At 35.9% G+C, this 18,034-nt stretch overlaps 1 protein-coding gene and 1 pseudogene across 2 annotated transcripts; one reads left to right on the top strand and one right to left on the bottom strand.

The window, feature by feature from the left end:
• Positions 1-1,966: 1,966 nt before the first annotated feature.
• On the bottom strand, positions 1,967-5,545 carry LOC147293396 (protein FLX-like 4). Of its 2 annotated transcripts, none has more exons than XM_086233021.1 (4): positions 5,259-5,545; positions 3,250-3,878; positions 2,580-2,719; positions 1,967-2,490 (listed from the first exon to the last, which is right to left on the bottom strand). In XM_086233021.1, exons 2-4 carry the CDS (start codon positions 3,801-3,803, stop codon positions 2,165-2,167), a joined length of 1,020 nt encoding a protein of 339 aa, XP_086089147.1. In that variant the 5' UTR covers positions 3,804-3,878; positions 5,259-5,545; the 3' UTR covers positions 1,967-2,164. The 2 variants fall into 2 exon arrangements, with proteins under 2 accessions (XP_086089147.1, XP_086089146.1); XM_086233020.1 differs by having other exon boundaries at positions 3,250-3,874.
• A 9,572-nt stretch (positions 5,546-15,117) lies between these two features.
• LOC147293395 (receptor-like protein 54) lies at positions 15,118-17,875 on the top strand (annotated as a pseudogene).
• The last annotated feature ends 159 nt before the right edge of the window (positions 17,876-18,034 follow it).

The raw sequence follows: 18,034 nt of genomic DNA, 5'->3' as shown, positions 1-18,034 counted from the left end.
TTTTTTTTTTTTTTGAACTAGGGTCACTTATTCCTTTGCAGATAGTTGTTTGTTTGGAATAAGAACAATTTGATTTGCTAGCACTTGTAATTGGTTTCCTTTTCCTTTTAATTAGAATTTGATTTTCAACGAAATTATGGAACAATTTATTTTTAGTTTTTTCTTTTCTATTAGATTATGGAACAATTTTAATGTTATCAAACCTTGGTATCGTTCACAATTATGCCCATTTTAAGCAATTTAGGATGAGTAGTCCTTGACTCATATCTTTGTAGGTATAACAAGAATGATTCTGAATTTCTGATGAGGTGATATATACATATATGATGGTGGTAGGGGCGATGGCCCACAAGTAGGGGGAGAAATGATGGCTATTTTTGTGACTGGTGTATAAATTTTATATGTTGATCTACTTCTCTCATCAGACCACTTAGTACATAATGAAAAAAACAAACACAAGAAGTATTTAAACTCGAAAAAGTTTTACTTAATCATGAATTCATGATGTTTTTGCATTACTAATTGGTGAGTGAACTTACCTTTAATTAGTGTGTTCACGAGAACATGCAAAGGCTTTGGATGCTAGGAAGGGGTTAATTTAATCATTGGCTCTTGAAATGGAGGGCATTGGCTCTTGAAATGGAGTTGTGGCAATCAGTTTTCAAAGGCATGCAAGGGTGCATTAACCACGACACTAAGATCTTATTGTCACATTTTTCTAGAGATACGTTTGGTAGAGTTATATTTATATATGTTGCTCATCGTTTGACTCATACTGTATCTACTTTTGGTAGAGTTGTTTGGCATGAAGAATCTCTTACTTTTATTCAAGACACCCTCTTGACTTGTAGTCTGGTTCCTTATTAATAAACTTTTTCTCACATTACCAAAAAATAAAAAAAATAAAAAAAAAATTGTTTGAAAAACTGTTACCCAGTATTAACAAGTTACCAACTATTAGTTTAGTAATCCAACAAAAAAAAAAATAGTTTAATAATATTTCTTTTTCAATGTTCAAAGAGGTCCCAAATTTAATTTTCCCCTCTATCCAGATAAAAAAAAAAATACTAAAAAGTTATTTTTGAATAAAAAGTGATCTTTTACAAACCAAGTGGTCATGAACAAAGGTGATCTTTTACACACCATAATACTTCTCAAACAAGAGTTTAGCACGTTTGAATTGATTATTATTGATTAAACAATATAGATTAAGATTGACTAGTATTGGACACAAACGCAATCCGTTAACTCGAACTGCCACCCCTTTCTCGAACTGCCACCCCTTTCGTAGATGTGGGAACACAGTCATTAGACAAGTTTGAGTTGATCTTACTTGGTTAAACAAGTTGAATTATCACACAAAAAAAAGAAAAAAGAAGATGAATTAGAGTTGAGTAACATTTGACACAAACGCAATCCGTTAACTTGAATTGCCAAACTCGAATTGCCACCAATTTCAAGATGTGGGAGCATAATCATCTAGTGGTTGAGCTTTCTGTACAGCTACTTAATAACCCATTTACTATGCATACGAAACTAAAAACAAGCCATAATGCTGAAGCATGCCAGAGTAACAAGTCCTAACTCGCACACATTTTGGTCAAGCATGGCATAATGAATGAAATCAAAGTCTTGTATAATCTGACCAAAAACAGAAAATACAAGCCTTGTACAAAGTACAAACTATGAAATATTATAGAAGAAAAAACACTAATATAATCGTTCCACATGACACTATTATCTCTGCATATTATACAAACTCAGAGGCTCAAAGGTGAGAAAGTAAAAACAACTTACAAGCAGCTTAACAGGAGCTTCTCCATATTCTCTCAAGACTGGCCCTAAAGGGGAACAAGTGAGATAACCGACCCCAACCCTAATTTTTTAGCTCAAACAAAGGACTCAACTAGGTCAACCTCTATATTATTTGAGGAAAAGTTAATGATTATGCTTATATAATCTCATATTTAGTGCCCAACCCAAGCAAAAATGGTCAAATTTAATTGAATACCCAATAATTCTATATGGCAAAAGTGTCCGTCAAGTTAATACACAAACAAACAAAAATTCCTCCAAAATCCCAAATAAAATTTTTCATGTGAACACATAGACCCCATTTTAATAGTTCGATCAAGCCATGAAAAGCTCAAGGTCGACTTCGTATTCATTGCCGAGCAAGTGCAGAATCATATGCTCCTCCCCAAACAGCACCACCCCCAGCATTAGGGACAGCTGCTACTGCAGCAGCAGTGTCAAGCGAGCGATCATATGCTACTCCCCAAATAGCAGCATCGCCAGCAGTTGGGACACCTGGACCAGCAGCAGCCACACTGCTGCTGCTGGCATATGGAACTATTCCCTCTCCCAGTGGCCTAATACCCATTGAAACATAAGGCCTTCCATAACCATCAACATAGGCACCACCACCTTGCAAGGTAGCTTGGTAATAAGAATCTTGGTTTGTGTAACCGCCACTATGCGGGTTTGGTGCTAAAATAAACAGCAAAAATATCAGAATAGAACCATCTAAAGAAAGCTTTTACTGATAACAACACCACATAGACAAGCACATAAGTTACCGTGTGCTCTCTTCTCTGCATTCAAGACCTCAGCACGCAACCTTTCTACTTCTCTTGCCATTCCAATTATATTCATCTCCATTGCTTTCATTTGCTCCACTTGCTCTATGTTTAAACCCTTTTCATATTCAAAAGTACCACTGTATTATGCACACAACAGATTTAAAGGTTCAGCAGATCAAATCAAAACTTCCCAACTGATCATAGAAATTACCACAAAATGAAAAATGAAAAAAAAAAAGAACTGTGAATTTAATCGAGTAACATGCATTTTTACTTTCATCATTCAGCAACTTTGGTGGAATATTTATAAGGTCTAGGTCTTAATTGGAAGGAACCACACAATGAAATGTAAATATGGAACCACTCAATAACTCTACAGATAGAAGATAATTCATTATAACTTGTAATGTGACTAATACATCATTAGATTCTAATAAATCCAAGGCAATAAACATACTTAGAATTAGAGAGCACCTTGGTTCTATTTCTAGAAGAAAAAAAATATAAAGATATTGCCACATTTTATTTGTTACATTTATATCGGCACATGGCTATGAATGTTAATAAAGGTACCATGGAAGTTTCATGCTTGACATGAAGGTCTATGGGTATCACTAGGAAATAGAAAAATAGACTTGAAAGTAGCAACACAGCTTGAATGACTCACCGCAGCCTCTGGTGTTCTTGCCTCAAACTGTCAAGTTCAGCATGCAAATCTGGTATATTCTTAACATCAACATGGGCTTTTTGCAATTCCTCATTGGCCTCTCGAATTTGTACAGTCAGCTCTTGTCGTGTTGAAAACAAGCTCTGTGCCTCCATGTGAGCTTTTTGCAGTTCCTTCTTCACACCCTCACCAGCTCTGATATCTGCTTCCATTTTTGCAATCTTATCAAACAAAACACGAAGCTGAATGTCGCTTTCAGTCTGGATGCTTCTCATGTGTGCCTTGAGTCTTTGCACTTCCTCCTCGGCAGCTAAAAGATCCTGCCTCAAATCCACATGAGTAGCTGCCAATCTATGATTGTCTCCTGCAAGTTGTTTTATCTCTGCTGCTTGATATGCAATTTTATTTTCCAGTAGCTCAGGAGAGGGTAGTGGGTCGAATGATCGGTGGCCAGAAGCACGTCCTAACCCAGGCAATGGACCATGCCGCATCATCCCTGGAGATTGAATGGGACGTCTCTCAAAAGATGGTGGAATTTGTCGTCTGCCAGCCATCTTTTTCTAATAATCCCTTCCGACGAGGACAAACATCAATGGTAATTCACTAAGTCCTGAAATACAGCTACCTGCCTTTAAAAAAGCAAGTCATCAGATGCTATTACAAGGAAAAAAGAAAAAAGAAACAGTGATCAGTGATAATATATGAGATAAGCGCCAGTCAAATTATAATTAAGCATTTACAGCCTTTAAAAAGGAACCAGTTCAAAATTAAGGAGCACTGGTAGATGTTTGTACGTACAGATAAAAAATATCAAGTTGTCCTAGTTTGCATTATAACGCTTTTCAGAAATTTGACATTCCATTTTCCATAAGGAACCAACTGGGGCAGCCTCACATGTGAAACAATAATGACACGAAGAACAAACCAACGATGGATGAAGTAGCACAAATATCACAATGCTATAACCTTCCGTCCATTTTTCATTCTGCACATGCTATTCCTCAAATGCTTGAATAGACCAGAGGTCCTACTACAATTTCTAAGGAAGCATTACAGGTACTCTCTTCCTTTTTCCAATGAATCCAATCATCTGGGATCATAAACCTCAATTACAACTTCATATTACTTATAATTTATGAACAGATATACATTAATCCTTATTTGATTTTTTATAATTAACAAAAGGGACACCAATTCCCACAGCTCTCCTGCACTAGAGTGTGGGAGGAGAATGGGGAGCATAATTTGAGCTTGCCTTAACAAATAAGAATATTTTCCTTTTTCTTTAACTCCATAAGAGGGAAGAAGCCGTCCTCAGAACATATATTTTATATGGACATCTGTGGGATGCAAGTAAAACTTCTCTGCCACGGAGTATAGACTCTGTGTCTTAATCTCTCATTACATGACTGTGACTATCTCTATCATCACATGCTTGGTCAAGTGATGTGAGATAAGACACATAGGATGTATGCACCTGAAACAGGGAAGTTTCTTTCGTGGGATACCACTCTATAGTGCCCATCCATATAAAGTATGGATAATTTAACTTGCAACTGAATAGAAATCCAATTTCCAAACAAGAAAAGATACTTCACTGGTGGGTAGCAATTGCCAATTAGAAGAGAAGTGATGAAGAACCCCTACCTAGCAATGGAAAAGATCCATAACGTCTCACATTGCTTCCAACTTATGCTAAAAACTGCAAACTCTCATTTGTGTAACAAAAACCAGACAATACAAAGAAGATAGCAACATTCACGCAAAATTCTGAGCAAATTTCATGCAATATCCCCAACATAAAGTGTCCAGTAACACCCCTTTTGAGATTTTTACGTACTCAAAGCAAATACCAACAATTCAATTTCAAACCCATTGAGTAAAACTTTAATATGCAAATAGATAAACCAACAGGGTACAAATTATAAGCAGTGTAGAATCTGGGTAGCATCAAAATTCATAAAATTCAAACCCAAACAAGAAAGGAAGAAGAATTTAGAGGTACTTACGAGAGCAATTGAGGAGAATCTGATAACAAAGAGATGATATGGGGTGCTTTTGCTGGTGATGGTGTCACGCGCACCCCCACCAGAATCGGTAGATGGGTTGGAGTCGAACAGAGGGCAGAAAAAGCGAGAGAGCTGTGTGTGTCTGAGAATAGTCTAACAGAGAAATTGAAAGAAGGTTTTTGGGATTGGGTTAGGGCGTTATGCTATGGCCTTCTGAGTGTTCTTGACCTCAATGACCTGACCACCTGGTCTTCTTTCTCTGTTCTGAATTCCAACTGAGTGGAGTAAAATATTTCAACGTAAAAATACTAAGTGACATGATAAAATTATAATAACAATTCTTTATATGTTTTTATAAAAAATAAAACAGTATTGGTTCATTTATTTGATTACACTTAGATGAAATTAAATTATTTAATTAATTTTTTGTAATAATAATTTTTTAAGTGTGATCTAAAAAATGGACGATTAGGATTATGAGATTAGTCATATGGTTGACCCAAAAAAGTGGTTAGCTTCATATAAACTTACTAATTAGGTTTAGAGCACTTCTTTATGAAGAGAGAAACTTCGAAATAACATGGATATGGCTAATTTGGTATATCAACCAAATAACATGATAACACATATGCTCTTATACTTCATCATATAAAATTTTCTCTAATTTGAGAACAAAACATATTTCATGGATGCCAAGTCATCTATTATCTCTGTTTTATGTAAGTTATTTCCCTCTATAGAAGGAGTGCAAACCACTTTATTTATAGAGTAACATGTATCCTCTAAAGTAACTCAAATTAACAATTTTAAATTAATAAATTCTAATATAATAATGAGACGAGAAAAAATCTTTTTCTTCTAAACTTACAATTTCTCAATTCTCACACTCTATCTCCCTTTTATTTTTATTTTTCCTTTTTTTAAGTAAATCTTTTCTTTTATTTTTTATTTGACACCCTATGTCTTTTCAATTTTCATCTTCTTCAATAAAAACAAGTTTTGTCATCTACCATGTTCCCTTCTAGTTTATTTGTTGCTATTGAGTACAAATTTCATTGGTGGGCTGCTGCTATCTTCCATTATATTATAATTATATAGATACGATTTTTCTTTTTAAGCAACTGATAAGGCTTAATTTTCTTTCTTTGAGTTCTTTTTATGGCATTTCTAAATAGAACTCATGGATATTACTTTTTCAATCTTTACTATCTATTATAATTCTTTAATCGTTCGCCCAATTTATAAAAAAAATTGATGTATACAGCCGCAAGAAGCCATGAAAAAGATCAAGATGATCATAATGAGTTTTGTCGCCCAATATAAACCATGTTCTGCATAAACTTGTGCAGCAACTCTAGATCCATTACACGTCCAAAATCAAAGCCAAACTAAATTACAAGTTGCCTACCTTTGTCAATATATATGGCAATAGATAGGTCTCATAAATGCATTTATCAACCTATAGCAAATCAATATATTCTTGAGCTTGAATGTATTGTTAGGAAATTTTCGGATTTAATATGTTTATTATATTTTTGTGCATACTACCAGGAAGAAGCTGCCACAATCTTCATGGAAAATAAAGAGGATGGATTTTTTGCTCAAGATTTTAATTGAAATTGATTCAGATCACCAAATTAGCCTAGAGGGGGTGAATAGGCTTTTTAAAATTCAACTTAAAATAAGTTCCCAGCAGAAATTTAACTAACAGTTAATAAAGTAATCACACAAATCAACACACACAAATTGTTGACGCGGAAAACCCAAACTGGGAAAAACCGTGGGACCTTGTCCAGAGATCCAATCCACTAGAATCAAATGGTTACAAACAGTGACTCGATTCAAACCCTAGAGTCATTCCTAAGATTTACTAACCTCACGCCACTTGCAGAGCTTTTCTGATTAAAGATTACACGGAGACCTGCTCGTCAACTTCCTTTGGACAAGCGCTCACGAACTTGGCTTTAGTCATTCGATGCTCAAGTCAACTCGGCTTCAGTCCTTCGATGCTTGAGTCTTGGATGGAATGATGTAGATGAATGAAATCGATAGTCTCAATAGATTAACATGGAACAATCTATTAAAACTATCTATGTGTATGCACTAACCTAACTCTTAATCAATATGTACTCAAAATATGATTGTTAGGTTTTCAAAAGTAACTTTTCGCTCTAGCCCTAATTTTCCAAAATCCAATCTAAAAAGCACACCTAAGTATTTTTATCAATGTATATTTAAAGGATTCAAAACAGAACTTAATTATATATCCTAAGTCTAATAGGATAACTAAAAAACCTTTAAAATCGTGTTTTAAAAACAGTGGGCCGTCGCTTTGACCGGTCATGAAAACCTCTGACCGGTCGGCGAGACACAAAGAGTAAAACGCATAAGAAGGGCATTTGGGCGACTGGTCATAGCCATGGATGACCGGTTGCTGAGAGGCAGTAAGCACAGACTAAACTAAGCCACTTGGGCGACCGATCTGAGTCATGAACGACCGGTCGCATAAAGGCAGAGAGCCAACCTTCAGCAATTTTCAAAGGCATTTTAAAACACAATTTTTGCTAACAACTCAATTCTAGATGCAACGTCCTAAATAAAATGTATGCAAGTGTAACTTACCTTCGACGTCGAGCATCATCGTCGGATGTGACACACTCCGCCAAAGCTTGATCTTCTGTGAAACGCGAGAACACTCATAACACGCTAAGGACTCTAATGCGATTACAACTCAAGATTTGTCCTAGGAAGATGCCAAGACTAAAATGATATTACATTAGTGACATTGAAGAGCCTATTGATGGTGTACATTCAGCTTCTGATTCTGAAAGTTTTCCTATATTCGATTGCATTGAGCAAAGAGAAGAAGATACCAACGAATGCCAGACATGTGAGGATATGGCATCATCAGCTGGTATGACTTTTGATAGTGATGAGGCTACGCAGGGACGAATGCACGTTGTGGTGCAGCCCATGCTCTTTTTTTCGTTTTTTTAGCTTACCTAGGTAGCTTAGCCTACCCAATTTCCATCCCAAGCCCAGTAGCCCACTGCCCACAGTTTTAAGTATTTTTTTTCTTCTGCTGAGGAGCAATTTCTCACATGCTGCAGCTACTGCCTCTTCGTTTAATTAAAAAAAAATTACTTTTACTTACTTCCACTTCTCCCGAAAACAGCTCATAGATCCCCACTTGCTCCAACTTCTTTCCTCTGCAGATCCAAAACTCATCTCCCCGGCCCCACATAAATAGCTCAACCCTCCAATCTCCAAGGGGTGCCAAGCCGCTAAGGTATTATATATGTATTTGCACCCAATCTCTATACTCTTTTTTTTTTTTTTTTGCTCAACTATATATCTATTAAAATTAGAAATTTTTGCAATTTTAAAATTAGAGCTTTTATTATTTTTTATAATTAAATTAGGGTTTGGTTCTTTTTTTGACTAAACTATAGCTTGATTATTGTGATGGTTAAATAAAAAATTGATAGGAAACATATAAAACAATATAAAATTCTAAATTGGGAACCTATCAAGTTGGGAATTGAAAAATTGGGAACATATAAACAATAGACACGCAATTCTAAATTTAAGTTGTATGTCTTTGATGTGCAGATATTCATTTTCAAGGTATTAACTAAGTGACTCATACTTATAGGTCTACAAGTTATTATTGTATGATCATCCACATTAAAAGAGAATTTTCTAATAGTATCGATACTTAATGATTTTTGCTATTTTAAGAAACATATGGCCCAACTTAGATAATGTTATATTGTATTTGCATTGCATGTTTAATTGTTGTATTGCTATCTTTTTCTTGTGCAATTTTTTTCCTTTGTTTAGATATGCATTTTTTGGGTAATGCTCATTATGTTTCCCCTAACTAGATGTAACTTTTTTTTTACTAATAAAATTCATTCATATGGTCGAATTTCACTCGTAAGCTAAGTTTAGCCCACCCCATTTTGAAATCCTGCATTCGTCCCTGAGGCTACGTATAAGTATTATAACTCATATGCTAGAATTGTTCGGTTTAGTGTGAGAAAACTTAGATCAAATAAAGGCAAGCATAGTGGTAAGATATGGAAAAGACAATTTTGTTGCTCTTGTGAAGGTTACTACAACAAAAAGAATACTCCAAAGAAAAAAAGAGAAGAACGAAGATGTGGATGCAAGGCAATGCTTGAGATTAGACTCAACCAAGATGGAAAATATGTTGTGGAATAATTCATAGCTAACCATAACCATGATCTAGTTCCAGCATCTAGTTCACATTTTTTGAGGTCACAAAGAACCTAGAGCCTTCTCAAGCTGGAATAATTAATCGATCAAATGAGCTTTGCAGGGTTAACACGATAGAAAAAAAAAATCTCATACATGCACACGGAAGCAGGCCGGAGGGTTTCAAAATCTAAATTTCATTTAGACAGATTGCAACAACTTCATACGTAGAAGGCGTGCATAGTTTCTAAAAAAAGGTGATGCGGAATGTTTGCTTGAATATTTTAATAAAAAACAAAGTGAGAACAGTTTGTTTTTTATGCATTTAAAACAAATAATGAGAATCAAATACGGGATTGCTTTTTTTTGTGATGGGAAGTCAAGACGTGATTATGCAATATTTGGTCATGTAGTGTGTTTTGATACGACATTCAAAACAAATAACTACAACATGGTTTGTGCTCCAATAGTTGGGATCAATAATCATGGTCTTATTTGGATGTGCTTTATTAGATGGAGAGACAACATAAGCATGCATCTGGTTGTTTAAGAGGGCTGCTATTTGCACGCCCTTTTTTTTCTTTTTGCACACCCCTCTTAAAAAAAAAAAAAAACCCTTAAAAAAAAGACTTTATACCCCATTTATTTTTCTTTTTGCACACCCCTCCTAAACAAAAGAAAAGAAAAAAAAAAAAACAAACACCCAACACACACACCCCATCCCGACCATGTCGAGCAACCCACCACCGTCGAAGCCCACCACCGCCGGCGACCACCCCACCCCCTCTCCGCCCCTCTCTCCTCTCTCCCCTCTCCCCTTGTCTCTCTTTCTTTTCTTCCTCCCCTGCTCTCTCCCTTTCTCTGTCTGTTCAGCCCCTGTAATTTTATTTTTTTTTAAGATTTTGGCTGTCTGCGGGGTGAAAAGAGAGAGGGAAGGAGAGAAAGAGGAGGGGCTGGCTCGGGGGGAGGCGACAGGGATAGAGGAGCCGGAGAGGAGGGGAGGGCTCAGGGGGAGGTGGTCGGGGTGGGGGGAAGAAGAAGAGAAATGGTGCAGGGGGGTGGGGAGAAGAAGAAGAAGAAGAATAAGAAATGGTGCAGGTGGGGGTGGGGGTGGGGGTGGGGGAAGAAGAAGAAGAAAAAAAAAAATGGGGATGGGGTGTGTGTGTACGGGGGGGGGGGGATGGGGTGTGTGGGTGAGGAAGGGAGAAAGAGAGGAAATTAAAGAGGGGCAAGGTGGTCTTTTCTCTTGGGTTTTTTTTTTTTTTTAAAAGAGTGTGCAAAAAGAAAAAAATGGTGTGCAAATAGCAACCCTCTTGTTTAATACTTTAATGTGTTTTTACAAGCTATGGGAGGAAAGAAACTAGAAACCATATTTACAAATCAAGCCCCAAAAATTTCTACTGCAATTAGAGAAGTATTGCCTAATTCTCACCACCGACTTTGTTTGTGGCATATATTTCAAAATGCAGCAAAGAACTTGAGTCAAGTTTACTCGGAGTTTGAGACATTCTTACGAGATTTCAAAAAATGTGTATATGATCTAGAGACTATTGAAGAGTTTGAGTCAATAAATATGTGATCATAAGTCTTCATATTTTTACTACAAGTTTTTTTTTTTCCAAATATTAATTAATTTGATTAACTGATCAATAAATATGTGATCATAAATTTGATAGGCAAGTACAAGCACTCAACCAACAATTGAAGGATCATCTGGTCAATTAAATTTTTCAGGGTCAAGTTGATGCAGTGTTTGAAGAGAAGAATTGTAAACGTCCTTTACACATGATTTCCGATATGTTAACTTTAGCATAGTTGTGTTGCATTGCAACAACAAATTTTTTTGGTCTGTAGTATTGTGTGTTTTGTAAAATTTTGATATATTGGACTTCATGTAAGAACCCTATGGAGACCTCATGTAGTTTTTTCATTCAAAATTAAGAATTTAAAGCAGACCAAAACAATTTATTATGTTACAATTTTGAATGAACAATTAGCTTAGCTTAAAATAAATTTTGGAATAATGAGTATAAAAATGACGTCTTCGATTGTTTTAGATTAAAAATGAGATCTTCAATTGTTACATGCTCAAAAGAGGTCTTCAATTGGAATAATGAGTATAAAAAATTATGGAAAATTTCTTTCAAATGTGTAATGAAAGATAGTGTAGGGTGAATAAATAAAAAAATGGGTGTAATAGGCAGGGTAATGTGACGAAAGAGTGCATGGTAAAGAAAAAAGTGCATACAGGAAAAAAAGAGAAAAAAAAAAAGCAAAAAGCAAACAAATTAGGAGGCGCTCAAATTAAAAATGCATGTGTGATAAAAGAAAAGATTTACTCAAAAACAAGGACAATAAAATAAAGGGGAGAGAGAGCGTGAAAATTGAGGAATAATAAGTTTTGAAAGAAAGAGATTTTCTCTCCCCTTATTATTATATCAAAATTTATTAATTCAAAATAATTAACTAGAATTATTTTAGAGGACACATGTTACTCTATGAATAAAGTGATGAGCAAATTTGCACTCCTATCAAAGGGTTGTAGTAGTGTGGACTGTGTAGTCACATTCATACTTGTGACGCAGCGTAACACGCAATTAAAATAGATTAGGGAAAACCAGTGTTAACCCTAAGAAAGAATCTGGAATCCACCAGAGAAATGAGAGAAATCTCATGGTTTTCTGATTGAAAATAATAAAACTGAATCTTACAAACAGCCAAAAAAGTTGTTTAAATATGTTCAGAACCCTAGACGTTTGAAATTTAAAACGGAAATAAAAATGGAAATAAAGTGCAATTTATGAAACTTATTCAAAAACACTAAATTACTTATTTGAAGCCCTAAACGAAGGAATTTGGCCAAAATTGAATTTGTCTCGTCGTTTCCTTCGAATCGGTATATCATGGGCCCATTTCTGACACTGGGCCGGGCTGAAGCTTGTTTCTTTTCTTAGCCTTCTGGCGGTTGAGTTGTTGTATGAACCGTTCTGTCATTTGTTCTACATCAACTTGTGTATATACTTGGGTTGGTTCTATGTTCTATTTCTTTTGATTTTTCCGTTTTTTCTGTTATTGGTGTTGTCGTTTTTTGTTTTAAGCTGTTGGGTTTGGGCTTTATACTTTGAGTTGTTGGGCTTTAGAGGGTTATCTCCTTGCAAGCAAAAACTGTGGAAAAAAATAAAACACACATCAGCACCAAAAACTGTTCTATAGTGTAGAAATTATTGGGGCAGAAGTCCAAAGTCTTTGGTTCAGTCTCTCACTTGTGGCAACTAGCAACTCTAGCAATTACCACTAAGCTTTCACAAGTCTGGTTGTCATACTGATAATTGCGAAGTTGTGGACATCTGGATTTCATTGGAATACATTAAAATCTGAGTTGGGGACACTTTGATTTCTTTGAAATCCATTAAAGTCTGAATTAGGGACACCCCCTTAAAGTTTTCTAAATTCTTATAAGGGCAAAATAAGAAGTTTGGAGAAAAAATTATCCACATTGCTACACGGAGCAAAGTTTGTATGACATTTTGGGCTCGTTTGGTACGTCGGACTGTATTGACTAATTTCTATCGGATAGTATTAATCTGTTCCGGAGAGTACTGACTATTTATCCAGAATATTATCAGGCATTTGGTACTATTCCGGATAAATAATCTAACTAAGTTATATTGTGTTTTGGTGCTTCGTCGAAAAACAAGATCAGAATTTTTTTTTTTAATTCTTTGATAATTTAGTGAAAATTGAAATCCATATGACACAAATTATTTTTGACAAGATTCACAAACCACCACTATCACTGCCCATCTCAGCACTGTTTCTTGCTAACTTCATGCTCTGGTGTGACGAAGAAGATTCACAAACTCAAAATTTGCAGGTGATTACCAAAACGGTGTGACGGAGAAGGCTCATATGCAGAGCATATGAAACAAATATTAGCAACAAGCTTTTCTCATTTATTATTAGAAACATATGAGGAGCATGTACTTGGTAAGGGCTTGATGTATCCAGTGGGCCTTTATGACAGATAAACAGTTGTCCACTAACATCTTGGGTAATCATGATTTTTGAATAAGTGATGAAATCACTGAAATAGAAGAAGATGCCAGTATAGGACCCACAGGTGTAAACCCAAATGGTCGTAGGCGGATTAAGGGTTGCTGTCATGTTAACTACTTAGTCAAACACTATGAAGCTTCTCTGTCACACCAGAGCACAAAGTCAGCAAGAGAATGGTGCTTGAAGGTGCGAGATCCGACCTGCTGTTAAGGAGACGATTGCGTTTGAAGTCAAGGTTGGACGCGAGTTCAGAGATGGGGAGGTGATAGTTGTTGTTGGTGTTTTTGAAAAGAGCGTCTCTTGGTTTTCGAGCGTGTTTTTGTCTTCCCAAATCTTTATAATTAAGCGTGTATTATCAAATCCTGGATGTGTGAGTTGTATTAATTAGTCAGGTAAGAAGAGTATTAAAAACTTAGTCTGGTTTACATAGTCAGATAATTAAATAATACAAGTTGACACCAAACAACTAACATAGACTATTTACTCCTATCCAAAGTTTAATACGGTGTACCAAACATGCCTTAGTAAAAAAAAATTTCTTTGGGTGATAATTGCACACACCCACTATAGTCTAGGTGATAAATGTGCAAATTTCTCATAAGCAAAATATGTTAAAGTTTTTAGTTCACAAGATAAATGGATCAATCCGAACACGACACAATTATAAATAGGTTAAGTATTTTGACACGATTAATTAAACAAGTTGGATTAGGATTGACCAAAGTTTAACATGAACATGACCCATTAACACAAATTGTCGCATATAACGGTTTCAACTGTGTTTATGAAATTTACTATCTTTATCAATCCAAACATTGTAAAATACAAAACTTGTGAGAAAAAATATTAGGAGGGAAGAAAGTTTATGAAATGAAAGAAAAACCTGAAATTCTAATTTTAGTATTAAATAAAATTATTTAAATTTATTCAGTATTAGTCTCATTTAATGATCTCACTAAAATACTTACAATATTATAATTTTTTTAATTAATTATATTTATACATTTTAATATTTAAGAAGATTTATTAAAATAAACATTTAATAGGCTATTGCAACCATGCATTGGAGCCCAGCATACAAGATCAATTCAATCTTTGCATTTGGGTGTCAATAAGACATTTTATATTATTTTTATTGCAAGTGATATACAACTTGCATTGGGCATGCTCTTACAATTTATCATCACAGACATTTTTTATTTGTGACCAACTAGCTATTGGTTTGAAAGGTTTTTTTTTTTTTTTTCGTCAAATGGTTTAGAAGGGTTAGCTTTGCAAGACTCGGACTACTTGGTCTCCCACTTTTAACGGTTAGCTCGACAAGAATGTTATGTTTGTGGAAATGATGAATTGCCTGTAATTTGATTCAAGGCTTAAAGTCTTAATAGGACAAAGCTAGCTACGAGCCAGATTGGAATTTGGAGGTAGAGAGAGAGAGAGACTCTTAAGTCATGAAACAACTTAGTGTGATGAACAATGCAAACGACTTGAGTTGTGTGACCTGTGTCTATAAAAGTAGTTTAAGTTATGTGAGATCCATAAACATACATAATCAGCATAAAACAAAATTTTCTTGGGATTCATGGGAATGGGGTGGTCTTGGTTTAACTTGTTTTATATGCATTATTTTATTTTGCTGTTACTCAAAGCTACTTGCTGTTTGTCACTTGTGCAGATGCAGACACTTTGCCATGATGATGAGCGTTCTGCCTTGTTGCAATTCAAGCAAAGCTTCATCACACACAAGTCTGCTTCTAAAGAACCTTTTGCTTATCCAAAGGTTGCATCTTGGAATAGGCAAGAAGGAGATGAGAGGAGTAATTGCTGCTCATGGAATGGTGTTGAGTGTGATGAGGACACTGGCCATATTATTAGGCTTGACCTCAGCAGCAGCTGTCTTTATGGTTCCATCAACTCCAACAGCACCCTCTTCCAACTTGTTCACTTGCAGAGCCTTGACCTCTCAGATTACAACTTCAATTTCTCTCAAATACCATCAAGATTAGGCCTTGATCTTACTAGTCTAACATATCTCAATCTTTCGAAGTCCTCATTTTCTGGCCAAATTCCATCAGAAATTTCCAAGCTATCCAAGTTGTCTACCCTTGATCTGTCTTTCAATTATGATGCTCTTACTTCTACTAATCTTTTAGAACTAAACAAAGCCAACTTGAGAAGCCTAGTTCAAAATTTAACCAGCATAAAACAATTTCATCTTAGTCAAGTAGAACTCAACATGGAGCCTGATATCTTGGCTAATGCATCTTCTCTCATATCTCTCCGTCTTGAAGACTGTTGGTTGTTTGGGCAATTCCCAGTTGGCATTTTCCACTTACCAAACCTAGAAGTTCTTGATTTGAAATATAATCCAACCCTAACTGGTTATTTTCCCAATGATCTCAATAGGAGCATTCCCTTGAAGGAATTGGATATTTCATGGACGAATTTCTCTGGTCATCTACCTACTTCAATTGGAGACCTTCATTCTTTAAATTTGTTTGATATCTCCCACTGTAATTTTAGTGACAAAGTTACTGATTCCTGGTCTTGGGTTGGAAAGCTAACCAAACTCAAACACTTGGGCGTTGCCTATAACTACTTAACCGGTCAGATCCCATCTTGGCTTATGAAGTTGACCCAATTAACTTGTCTAGACCTCCAGTTTAACAATTTACAAGGACCAATTCCTACTTCATTCTTCCTCCTTCAAAATCTTGAATATCTTGACCTTTCCTCAAATAACTTGATAGGGGTAGTTGAGTTTGATGAGTTTTCCAAGCTCAAAAGCTTGAGGGAACTTTGGTTATCGTCCAATAACTTATCTCTGCATATCAAAACCGGTTTTAGTGCTATTGCTCCACAGTTTGAAGTTCTGACGTTGGCTTCATGCAACTTAACAGAGTTAATTTCCAGAATTCTTATATAGTCAATACAAATTGCAGGAGCTAGGCCTATCACACAACCGAATTCATGGTAAAATACCACAACAAATGTGGAACGCAACTAGGAAAACTTTGAGATATCTCAACATCACTCGAAACTATTTAACTGGATTCGAACAAAATCCAAGAACTCTTCCATGGCTGAATCTATTCACTTTGGACCTCGGCTTTAACAAGTTACGAGGACCACTGCCAGTTCCACCACCATCAGTCAGAGTTTACTCAGTTCCAAACAATCATTATACTGGAGAAATTCCACCATCATTCTGTAACTTGGATTATCTAGCTATGCTTGATTTATCCAACAACAAGCTGAGTGGCATGCTTCCACATTGTTTTGGGAACTGGAGTGCTCTTAAAATATTGAAACTGCGGAACAATTCTTTTCACGGCCATATTCCTCACATGTGTCCAAGACATGGTTCTTTAGCAATGATTGATTTGAGTTATAATCAGTTTCAGAGAAAGCTACCAAGATCATTGGCCAATTGCATTCAGTTAGAGTTTCTTAATTTTGAAAACAATCAGATCAGTGACATCTTCCCATCTTGGTTAGGGGCACTTCCACTGTTAAGGATTCTCATTTTGCAGTCTAATGGATTTCATGGCATTATTGGAAAGCCTGAAACAAACCATGAGTTCCCAAACTTGTGCATGATTGATTTATCAAACAATGGTTTTTCAGGTATGTTGCTATCTAACTACTTAGAGAACTGTGATTGCATGAAATTAGTTGGTGAGGATGAGCAAACATATTTTGGGTTCAGCTTATATGTAGTCCAGGATATTGATTACCCGATGACAATTTCTAGCAAAGGTGTCGAGTTGAAGTATTTGAAGACCCCTTATCATCTCAAATTCATAGATCTCTCAAGTAATAGATTTGAAGGAGAGATTCCATCAGGTATCATTGGGAATCTACGAGGCCTTCGTTTTCAGAGCCTTTCCAACAATACTCTCACTGGTGTCATCCCCTCATCTTTAGGGAACTTGACTGCTCTTGAATCGTTGGATCTTTCATGAAACAAGCTCTTAGGAAAGATTCCAATAGTTTAACGCAACTCAACTTTCTTGCCTATTTTAATGCATCCCATAACCATCTTTGGGGGCCTATCCCACATGGCCAACAGTTCGAACCTTTGAAAAAGATTCGTACCAAGGAAACTCAGGTTTGTGTGGGAAGCCTTTGTCAAAGAAATGTGAAGATTCTGAGACCTCAATATCAGCACCCCCTTCAACCTTTGAAGAAGATGAAGACTCGGGGTTTCAAATTGAATTAGATTGGTATGCAGTGATGCCAGGAGTTGTCAGTGGCTAGTAGTTGGAGTGGTTATTGGGAACATTTTCAAAAACAACAAGCATCACTGGTTTGTAACGACATTTAGCAGGAGGAGGTAGCCAAGGGCACACACAACTTAGTCCATTTAATCCATGTACACGTATGCTGCGTGATGTTTGTAGCTGTTAGGCAAGTCTTTAACAGCTTACTCTCTAGTAATATTAATTGTTGAATTGCTTATTTATGGGTTGAGAATTTCTTTATTATTTCTATATTAA

The sequence above is a fragment of the Dryas octopetala genome, chromosome 2 (assembly GCF_963921425.1).
Source record: "Dryas octopetala chromosome 2, drDryOcto1.1, whole genome shotgun sequence".
NCBI lineage: Eukaryota > Viridiplantae > Streptophyta > Magnoliopsida > Rosales > Rosaceae > Dryas > Dryas octopetala.
The sequence above is the reverse complement of the archived record's forward strand: the minus strand, read 5'-3'. Positions and strand labels throughout refer to the sequence as shown.

Bases quoted from the DNA above. Each gene is read 5' to 3' on its own strand.
- LOC147293396 (XM_086233021.1), bottom strand. From the start codon at position 3,803: ATGGCTGGCAGACGACAAATTCCACCATCTTTTGAGAGACGTCCCATT. The intron at 2,720-3,249 runs GTGAGTCATTCA...TGCATAATACAG, and splicing joins CAAGAACACCAGAGGCTGCG to TGGTACTTTTGAATATGAAA. The intron at 2,491-2,579 runs GTAACTTATGTG...TGTTTATTTTAG, and splicing joins TGCAGAGAAGAGAGCACACG to CACCAAACCCGCATAGTGGC.